Source organism: Pecten maximus, unplaced genomic scaffold (assembly GCF_902652985.1).
Source record: "Pecten maximus unplaced genomic scaffold, xPecMax1.1, whole genome shotgun sequence".
Taxonomy (NCBI): domain Eukaryota; kingdom Metazoa; phylum Mollusca; class Bivalvia; order Pectinida; family Pectinidae; genus Pecten; species Pecten maximus.
In genome coordinates this window covers 1-10168 of record NW_022980344.1, presented here as the reverse complement: position 1 = coordinate 10168, position 10168 = coordinate 1, and the positions used below count along the sequence as shown (strand labels likewise).

The following is a 10168-nucleotide window of genomic DNA, read 5'->3' as shown; positions in this document are numbered from 1 at the left end:
TCGCTTGGCAGTGAGTGGAACGTTGATGGTTGCTTTAAAATCAGAGGCAGAGCAGACAAACAAGTTCATCCTTCATCAGTTTTATTCTTCACCGGAAGTAACAACAATAACTATAGCGTATGTACAGAAGAATCCGGAATCCGGTAGGGAGTTCCGGAATTACTAACATATATATATTGAAAATTACAATAAATTTGACTCTGCATGACCAGTATTATTATGTGTATACACAACACTCAACTATACGCGGTAAAAGTCGGAGCAAACACAACGTACACATAAATCTGTTCAAATACGCCGCCATGTTTGATTTACATATTCCTTATAAGGAAACTGTAACGAAATGGACTGTCTGCGACAGGCTACCAGTTGAAAACTTTTTGAGGTTTAAAAAGTCGGAAAATTAAGAAAAAATGTTCTGAAACTAATTATTTAAAGTTTTATTTGTAATTTACTTGAAAGAAGTTTTTGAAAATCGTGCTAAAGTCTGTGTCATCATATCTACTATCGTAGTAAAATTTGTAGGTCATTCCATATAAGGTAAACTTACCATAATTGGAGCGCGAGACTTTCCAACGAGAAGTGTCATGGCGGCCAAACAAGCCATAGTCTCGCATTCCCCAGACTCTCGTCCTCGCTCGAGACTGCCTCAAACGAGAGTCTGGTCAGATTGCTATTTGAATTTTGTGACCGGTACTGTAGAGGGCGCTGAAAAATGTAAACAAATATGGCAACTCCAGTAAAAGAAACTGACAGAATTCGCTTTCCAGACAGTGACAGGTGTGTTTCTTGTTGTTTAGAAAACAAACAAAGGTACTACATAATCCGAAAAGATAAGAACAAGGGTCCTGCTTTTGAAATTGTATGTTACTGTTACAAGAACAATCTCTGTATCGAAGAAAATGTTGGGACATATGTGTGTTCGCCTTGTTATAAACTGCTGCTACGAATAAAAGACATGGACTGCAGACGGTCACAATTATATGACAAAGTTATGATGTCGTCACAAACATTTATTAAAGTCATATCTGTGAAAAAACGAAGTATGGCCATGGGAACACCTGGAACACCAAGACAATCTAAGTTTCCTGACAAGAGAGCTACTCCAGATCAAGGTATTTTCAGCATTTAATTTTTATTCAATATTATCATGCATGTAACAATCGGAACATATTCAGAAGAACCATTCTACCTTATATCCAGATTGTGTTTGATGTAAACGCATAATCTAAATAAATGATTGATAACTGAAACAACTACTTAAATTACGTCACAAATGTCTGCATCATAACTTGTTTATTAGGATTAATCTATAGCGTAAAGGCCAGATGATAAAGGCATGGAAATCTTTTTTTTCTGCCTGACTTAGATATGAACACGTAAATATAGCATTTGTTAGTTATATTACAATAATATCAAAGTCATAAAATATGATATGATGAGTGTTAACTCAGTAACATTATATGCTCAAAAGTTAATAATTAGTAATATAAAACTTGACATTATATATGTTTACAGTAGACAGGTGGTAGCTAGAGGTGATTATAATCTAGGAAAGGATATATATCTTCATGCACTTACACTGGCAGATATCTGTTACATATATATTATTTTCGATATTCAATTATGTTTTTCAGGATCCCTAGAAAAGCAGTCTAGACAACAAACAGTAATTAGAAAGCCATCAACAAGATCATTGTTTTTAACTCCATCAAAAAAAGCCTCGAGCTCATTCACAGAGGATCTCGCTGTTCCATTTTCACCTGGGCCTCAAAGTAGTAACCAACAAAAGAGAATCAAATCTTCATCACTTTCGGTTAAGAAAACCCTGAAACATACAGTGTCATTTCGATCTTCAAAACTCTGTGAACAGATGCTTCCAATTGTAAAATCATTAGCAAATGGAAGCTTCAAAAAGGCTTTATCATTACTTGTAAATTCTTCAGACCATGCAACCAAAGAAAATGCAAAGAAGGCAGTTAAGAAGTTAATTGAACAGGAATGCTGTGTCTTTTCAAAACAAACAAATGAATTTGAAGTACATTTACAGAAACGGGAAACTAGAGATTTGGAAAACTTCAACATGAAAGAAATTCAAAAGGATTTTGAAAGTCATGCACCCATGTTATGGGCATGTGCAACCCAAGCAGCAACCTCTGGTTATAGCAAGACATTCGATCAGGTTAAGGTTTGTGCAGCTTTGTGTGTTCTTTTGCAGGGACGTTCAAAAATGCTTAACTCTCTTCAACATGTTGTTGCCATAACAATGTACAACAACCAATTACAGAAAGATGGCTTTTCGGTGCTTGCAAAGCTGGGTTTTTCTGTAACCCATACAACCTTGAATGAAAAGTTGAACACAGCGAAAAAACTAAATGAGCAAGTAATGAAAACCTATCAGAGGAGGTTAGCAGACACTATTGCTGCTAAAAGTATTGTGGATAGGGTGAGCACTGAACACTCTGATGCAGGAGGATTAGATCAACCCTCAGTCATAGATGAACATTCCTATTCAACCATCTACCATTCAGAATTTCAACAACATGGTGAACCCCTAGGCTACAGATTTAACCTCGACAACCTGGACTTTCATATAAAAGTCAGGGAAATGACACAGGAACATCAAAATGTGTCGAGGCATTTTACTCAAATCATGTCTGTTGTAGATAGAGTGAGCTGTGAGGGTTTCACAGATGAGCCTGTCGGAAATTTGATGGAGGTTGAAAACAGCGAATTTCTTCCTACTGCTGAGGACAATTACACTCTTAGAAAAGACATGATACAGGTTGTATCCAACATTCTGATCGAACATCTGTCATCCTTCAAAATCTTTGAAAATATTTGTCCTAAACAATTCCAACATGCTTATTCAGCAGAAATGTCGAAGAAATCTATTGTGGTATATTATATATGTCACATTCAGAGTTGTTGTTAAAAGTTCATGTTTTTTTTTCTTCATTTTGGAAGATTTGAATTTAATTGGATGCAATACTTTGATTTGATGCTTTGATATCTTGAGTTTTTCATGCAATATATCTTTCAATCTTTGCAATGACATTTGATATTTGCTATAATTAATGTAAAATCTTTTACATGAAGGAAATGGTAACCATAATAATAAGATTTATAACTTGATATTCTTCCCAAATATTTGTACAACTATCTAGAAATGAATGAGAAAAAATTTAACCTTTTAAATTTTGATAATTTATAATATATCAATTGCATCCTGTTACAATTCAATAGAATAGATTGTTAATTTTATCAAAATTATTGAAAAGAAAATTATTGAAAAGAAATGCATAAATTTCCAGTTTTATGTGGCACTAGTGATTTTCTTAGCCTGGATATATTCATTATATAGGGATCTGATCCTTATTAGTTACATTTCAACACAGAGGAATTTGTTCAAAATAAATTGAACTATCTGTGCCACATCAGAATTTGGAAATAAACCAATAATTCTCCAGGGAACTTAGGTCTGTATAGTGAGTCCTAAGTGTACCCATGGTAAAATAATTGGTTTGTAATTTATGACAATAATAATTATAATTAATTATGGTTTAATTTTAAAGGTATGAAAATTGTATAAAATATGGACCAAATCATTTATGCATGTCATTGCATGTCCATTATATTCATAGTCATAATAATTCTTAGAGCTTTTTGAATACATTTATAAACACATGCATTTTGTGTACTGATCAAGTTTGTTAAGTTCAGATTTCTAACAAAATCAATGCATGCGTTTACTAACAGACATCTAAAATACTGCAGAAAACATAACCACAAAGTCATTTGTCTATTCAAGATATTTGGTTAGCCAACATTGAAAGGGGGTTGACATTTAACAATGTCAGACACAGAATTAAAATGGATATTAAAACATATAACAGTAGATCAACCTTCATGTTGTCAATAATAAGGGTTATATATATATATATATATATATATAGGATATATATATATATATAGGGAAAGTTTGTTGGTATTGAATTTAAAAAAAAAAGTGAATTATTCTTTCTCTAGATGTCAATGTATGTACATGCCAAGGCCATGTTTTGTAATATGACCAGTTCTGCAGTATTTTATTGCATAATTCTGTTGAAATGTTAATTGTTGCAGTTTTGTTCCTTTTTGATGTAGAATCAGCAGTGTTTTGTTGGGATACTTCTTGCATTCAATTAGAAACATACAGTGGTAAGCATTGAGCTAAAATTTCCTTTATCATCAAATTTCTATGTATACACTTTAAAAGAAAAAGTATGAAATGACATGTGTACTAAAGTGAAAAGTATTTTTTGTCTCTTTTGCAAAGATTTGAAATGTTTTATAAATTGAAATATTGAAATTAACAGGAAAAAATATTTTCATACATCAACATTGTAATACCAATGCATTGTAATTACAAAATTCGATTTTAAATGTTTTACTTCAATTTTGATAGATACCACTTGGAATTCTGCTAAAGAATGAAAACAAAACCAATGATATGATAGAGATCCTTGAGCACTTACAACAGTATGTCCCTGGAGCCAGAACTGAATTGGAAGAGATTCAAGAAAGGTACATTTCAATACTTTATCAATGAACAGGCCAAAGGGCTAGTTATCAATAATTAACTATTTATTGATTTCAATTGCAGTTTTAATCTTTGATATTAATATATAGTGAATACAAACAAATTACAAATATACTTTTCATATTTTCAATGAATACATTAGTTATCAATACCTTGATAATGACATGTTTTAACTTATATGTAAACGATATGTAACTTCAAATATGTCAAGAAAGTGGGAATATAAATTCCATGAATTTCCTTGGGTTTTTTTCAGAGAAGAAACAAATCCTAAGATGCAAGCAATTCCAGTTGGAGGTGACCAATTGACGTGTGAGCGAATTAGAGGTGCACATATGGCTCGTCTTGATGGAGATACACAAGAGGAAAGATTGGAGGGTTTGATAACTATGGTGGAAGATTTTCATGAGAAAATAAATTTCCTGCAGGTAGTTATAATTAATGTCCAATTTATAACATGTTTTGGACCTTGCCTCTACTAGTACCTAGATGTGTTCCATCTTTAATGCTACTATTAACTTCATATATGTTCACAGAAGCCAGAGTGATGCACAATTCGGGGATCATAATAAATTTCTAACAATATCAAATAACACAAAGCTAGTCAAATTATGAACAACCAATTATTGTTATAGTGCCCATTTCAGTTTTTCATTTCTCACACCCATTGACCTTGTAGAGCTAATAGAATAGTTTGTAATCAATCTATGTCGCTCTTTAATTTCAGAATTCAAACTTTTTGGAATATCAATGACTGTAGACTCTTTGTAAATTTACTTTTAGTTGTGTATTGTGAAGTTTTTTTTTCAAATTCTTTCCATTCAATATTTCCTTCTTGACATTTGGATTGGTCACATCTTATTGTCTTAAAAATATTACCCATCACTAACTGATATTCAGTCATATATTTTACTGTGCAATTGTAGATAGAGATCACTAGTTTCATTAATGATTATATTTTTTCAGGCAATGATGGACCGGTTCTACAAACCAGGAAGTGCACGAGAAACAGGCACATTGTATCAACTAAGGAATGTCATAAATAGAAGAAATGTCACAAAAAATGTGAGTGCAGATTATCATGCAGTTGGATCTTTTATTGACCTAGTGTCAAGTGTTCATGTTATTGCAGCAGCTCTGAAAGCATTTGGAATGGATAGCATTGAGGATCCCTGTCCAAAAGTCCCACTGTTCACAGAATCTGCTGATGAAGGATCCAAAAAGAGGTTGTTAGATAAGATTGTTGGGGAAATAGTGGACACATTCTTCTTGAACAGCTTGACAGTAACAGTCAATAGGATTGAGGATGATGAAACTGCCATTGAAGGGCCAATAGTTGATGATGGAGTGTACAATTATGCCACCAATGTCACAAAATATGGGCTTCTCAGGAAAATCTTGTTCTAGCTACTAGAAATGGGGATGGTATTCGACAGATAAGACACTGGAAGTATGGTCTATTAGTATATGACCTTTCACACAAGATTAAGTACAGACTTGAATCTTTCTTGCTTTTAGCAGGTGTGAATGCACTTTTCACAGAGAAGCAAAGACATCAGATAATTTGGAATCGGTTTGTCAATTTGTCTGGAGGAAAAGACAAGAATCTGGATGGGGATTATGTCATGGAACTGCTTAACAAGTATGCAAAGGGTCGTGTTAAATTACTTGGACCAAATCAAACTCCAGAGATTGTTGACCGCATAGGTAAAACAATGATGTTCTGCCACAATGTCAATGAGAAATTGGAAAGAGAAATTGGTGTTCATCCAGCAGGAATACACCATGCACAAAGAGACAAAACACAAGATATAAAGGCTGTTGTGAACCAACTGAAGAATGCAAATGTGTTTTCAGTCATAAGAGGTAGGCAACATGACTCTTTCCAAGAACAGTTTGATATGTTCCAAAATGTCAACTCGCATGCCTTACACAAATGGTTAAAAGTCAAGAAGCAGGAGTATTCAAATGGAAAGTATGCATTTTAGATTATCATGTGTTGTACACTGATACCAGCTACCAGGAGAAAGGACATTTTAGTAAGTTTCCAGAAGTGAAATTTCTAAAGTTACCAGCAAGTTACCAAAAAGTGTGTGAAATCTATGTAGAATGACAGTCGGTTATGTGCAGTTTGAATTTTTATGTTGATTCATCTTAAAATACTGATATTTTGTATATTTATGTCAAGTACATCCATCATTCATTGGTGAAATTTAAAGGATTATTCAAAATCAATGGAAAGTAGGCATCTGAAATGTGTTTCAAGTTGTAAAATTTGTTAAGCTACTAGAACATGTACACCAGATATGTGGAATTTACCATGTATGTATAGCTATAGAATGTGGGTGGTGTATGTGCAGTTTGAAAATTTTGTTATGTTGATTTAACTCAAGATATTGACATTTTGTATACAGCTCACATGTCTTATATATAAAGTGTATGCATGAATGATTTAACTTCCATGTGTACATGTGGAGGATTAAATTAGCAATATCAGTGTCAGAAGATAAGACATTTTATTTATAATAAATTACTAAGTATTCATGATCAGCTGTGATATTGTTCAACACTGGAAATTAAGTGTTTTCAAGTACCTATATATTGTGATTAATTAATAATCTCAGGTAAAACATCTTTCTTGCCTTATTAAAAAACTTTTGAAAGTCATGATTTTTCTTTAGCAACACACAAGTAGGAGTTGTATGCATTTACTGGTACAATAGAACCAGCTAATAATGGGTGTATAGATAAATAATTTGTGAAATATATACAGACCTATGAAAGGTAGGGGTGGGTATTGCAAACAATTTTCATATCGCAATATAATGCAGTCTTTAAAGGAATATGTGATATATCATGCAAGTATATTCAAGGTTTCAATATAGAATTATCTTGAAGTGTACATATCCAAAATTCTGCTGTTGAAATCCCTCAAATAGTTGTTGAATTTTGCTGCAATATATTGAAATATTGAAAATCATATCATGATCACAATCTCACTGAAAAATATTGCAATAGATATATGAGTTTTGCAATATAATTGCCCACCCTCAATCAAGATACACAAGACACATTAAATCTCAGAGGAATATTTTCATATAAAAATTTAACACATACACTGTATTTGAAATAATAATATTTTAATATACCAGGCAATATAAGGATACAGTTAGGTAGATAAAGATGAAATATTTGACATGCATCACATTTATCTGTGTCTAATGTATTAACATTACCACATGTGTGACCTGCCTCCTTACACTGCAGGGAAGGATTCAGCTGACCTTTTCTGGGGGAAGATGACCTGAGGTAATTGACACCTAAAGGCTATGGCGTGAAACATCTCCAATAGCTACATCAACAAAAAATTGCTTCGCAAATTTTTCACTCACTTTCTCCCTCATTTCTGGTGTAGAAAAATGAGGGAGATCTCCCTCATTGAATGTTTCAGAGGTTGACATGTCTGTATCAGTACTAGTTAGCTTAAGGCTTTAGAATACATAAGGAAGGGTTTTCCTTTCTAGGTTGCCTGTTGTATAAAATGTATAAAAAATAGTTCATCAATAAAAATGAACGTGTAATAACATCATTATTAGTTGTAAATTTGTATTGTACATAAGCCATTTGTAAATATTTGTTTACGGTTACAGTTAATTAATCACCAAGCGTTTGATTAAGAATGTCCATCACTGAACTTGCAATCCTTTGATCAAATATGTACTCTGACAATAGGTCCTCTATACTACCTATATATTGAACATTGTTCGTAATGGAGTCAATCAATGAAACACTGAGTCCAGTTGAAATATCTGTGTTCAATAGAGATGGAACACTGTTCTCCTCTACCAGCATTTGTCTATATTCGTGTAGGTTGACGGAAATTTCTTTTTGTTGAGATTCCGACACAACATGACACACCACTGTTGAAGCTGCTGCACACAAATCATTATCTTCTTCTAAGTCTGAAAGAAGGGCAGTATGTAAATCTGGACAATTTGAGCACTTACAGTTTCTGTAGCAATTATCACAACATAAATGTTGTGGATGAATTTGCATATTAATGCTGACATCTGGAGTAAAGTGTTCTTGTAACAAAACACGCCGACAGGTATCTGCAGTTGCATATGACCTCATCTTGTCATCTGTTGAAGTTTTGCTAATGTCCATTCCATGATAATACAAAACAGACATAGCACTTCCTCCATCCCGACCACTCCTTCCGAATTCCTGCATAAACCCTTCAATAGACATTGAAGCCCCCCAGTGAATAACCATATTGATGTTGGGCACATTGACTCCTAAGCCGAAAGCTGAGGTGCAAATTACAATCCTACAAGTACTGTCAGGATTTGGAAAGTTATCCATGGTGATCTTCTTACATTTTGTTGAGGTTGAATGGTGATACATGGCAAATAACCGGTTTTTTGCACATTTAGTTCCACAATATGCAAGGTCTCCCATAATATCTGTAAACAGTTTAAATAAAAGTGAACATGATTTTATGCTGCGACAATATATGACAGTCTTTGGATACTGCTGCTTTTCTGTCCTAAGGCGTTCAACTAACCACAGGAATGCTGCTTTAGGATCATATGGTGCTTTAACACAATTTAGGGTAATGTTTTGTCTGTTACAGTTTCCGACAATCACACTTGCTTGTTCCATACAGAGCTTTTTCTTTATTAACATTCGGGAATTTGGTGAAGCCGTGGCTGTCAAAGCCAGCATACCAGCTTTTGGTAAAATGCTTCTCAGCTCTGCTAATCTTCCATAATCCGTTCGGAATTCATCTCCCCTGAAAATAATCAAGATAAAGCTCAACAGTGTTATCATTACAACAGCATTTATACCACAATTTGGAAGAATTATATAGAACAGGAGTTCATTTCACTTAGAAATTTAGAGAATTCTTAGAATAACAAGCATTGTGTGAGTATTGCTAAACCAATACATGTCCCCTACCGGCACATATATATATATATATATATATACCTTTAGCCAAATTTCAGTAAAAATGTTTACAAAACTGAAGCATGATCATTTTATGGAAATAAGTTCACTCCAAACAATGTGCAAATTCAACTTAATGTTTCCTGCCCCTAAAAGATACTCAGGTATTAAGTCTACTGTATAAAGAGTAAAAGAATCTAAAGTGAATTATTTCAATTTAAATTGAAATGTGTAATAACAGCCTTAGATTGAAATATAAACATGATTATGCATAGCACAGCATAGTAGTACACTGATTTTATTCCAAAAGAATCTCATATCAGTGAAGCATTCATTACAGAGCAAATTTAAGTTCATAATATGCCAAAATTTAAAAAAAATGAAAATATTTTTTTTCAGTTTTAACTGTACAATGAATCAGCATCCTTATACCATTATTAAGTGAATGGTGTGCCATTATAAAACTTTAACCTAAAAAATACAGAGAAAAAAGTTTTAACCATACAAAAGTAATGCCACACACCGAAAGAATCTCTATGCAAATTAAAGAATCAGCATCCTTATACCATCATTATACCATTATACCATCATTATACCATTATACCATCATTATACCATCATTATACCATCCTTATA

The 10168-nt window shown here is 33.1% G+C and overlaps 3 protein-coding genes across 3 annotated transcripts; 2 read left to right on the top strand and 1 right to left on the bottom strand.

Annotated features, from left to right (window-relative positions):
- Positions 1 to 1045: 1045 nt before the first annotated feature.
- Positions 1046 to 4188, top strand: LOC117319486. The gene is made up of 3 exons (XM_033874279.1): positions 1046 to 1115; positions 1638 to 2899; positions 4147 to 4188. The coding sequence occupies exons 1-3, from the start codon at positions 1046 to 1048 to the stop codon at positions 4186 to 4188; spliced, it is 1374 nt and encodes a 457-aa protein (XP_033730170.1).
- On the top strand, positions 2475 to 5989 carry LOC117319485. Its single transcript, XM_033874278.1, has 5 exons — positions 2475 to 2899; positions 4147 to 4200; positions 4448 to 4566; positions 4839 to 5010; positions 5549 to 5989. Exons 3-5 carry the CDS (start codon positions 4493 to 4495, stop codon positions 5987 to 5989), a joined length of 687 nt encoding a protein of 228 aa, XP_033730169.1. The 5' UTR covers positions 2475 to 2899; positions 4147 to 4200; positions 4448 to 4492.
- A 2247-nt stretch (positions 5990 to 8236) lies between these two features.
- On the bottom strand, positions 8237 to 9377 carry LOC117319484 (mediator of RNA polymerase II transcription subunit 34-like; the record flags this gene model as incomplete). Its single annotated transcript, XM_033874277.1, has 1 exon — positions 8237 to 9377. A coding segment is annotated over one exon (1141 nt), but the record flags the coding sequence as incomplete, so codon positions are not given.
- Between the last annotated feature and the right edge of the window lie 791 nt (positions 9378 to 10168).

What these genes read in the sequence shown, in the direction of transcription:
- LOC117319486 (XM_033874279.1), top strand. Translation starts at nt 1,046, where the DNA reads ATGGCCATGGGAACACCTGGAACACCAAGACAATCTAAGTTTCCTGAC. An exon ending in GAGAGCTACTCCAGATCAAG is followed by an intron (nt 1,116 to 1,637) that starts GTATTTTCAGCA and finishes TATGTTTTTCAG; the next exon opens with GATCCCTAGAAAAGCAGTCT. An exon ending in TGTCGAAGAAATCTATTGTG is followed by an intron (nt 2,900 to 4,146) that starts GTATATTATATA and finishes TTTTTGATGTAG; the next exon opens with AATCAGCAGTGTTTTGTTGG.
- LOC117319485 (XM_033874278.1), top strand. Translation starts at nt 4,493, where the DNA reads ATGATAGAGATCCTTGAGCACTTACAACAGTATGTCCCTGGAGCCAGA. An exon ending in TTGGAAGAGATTCAAGAAAG is followed by an intron (nt 4,567 to 4,838) that starts GTACATTTCAAT and finishes GGTTTTTTTCAG; the next exon opens with AGAAGAAACAAATCCTAAGA. An exon ending in AGAAAATAAATTTCCTGCAG is followed by an intron (nt 5,011 to 5,548) that starts GTAGTTATAATT and finishes ATATTTTTTCAG; the next exon opens with GCAATGATGGACCGGTTCTA.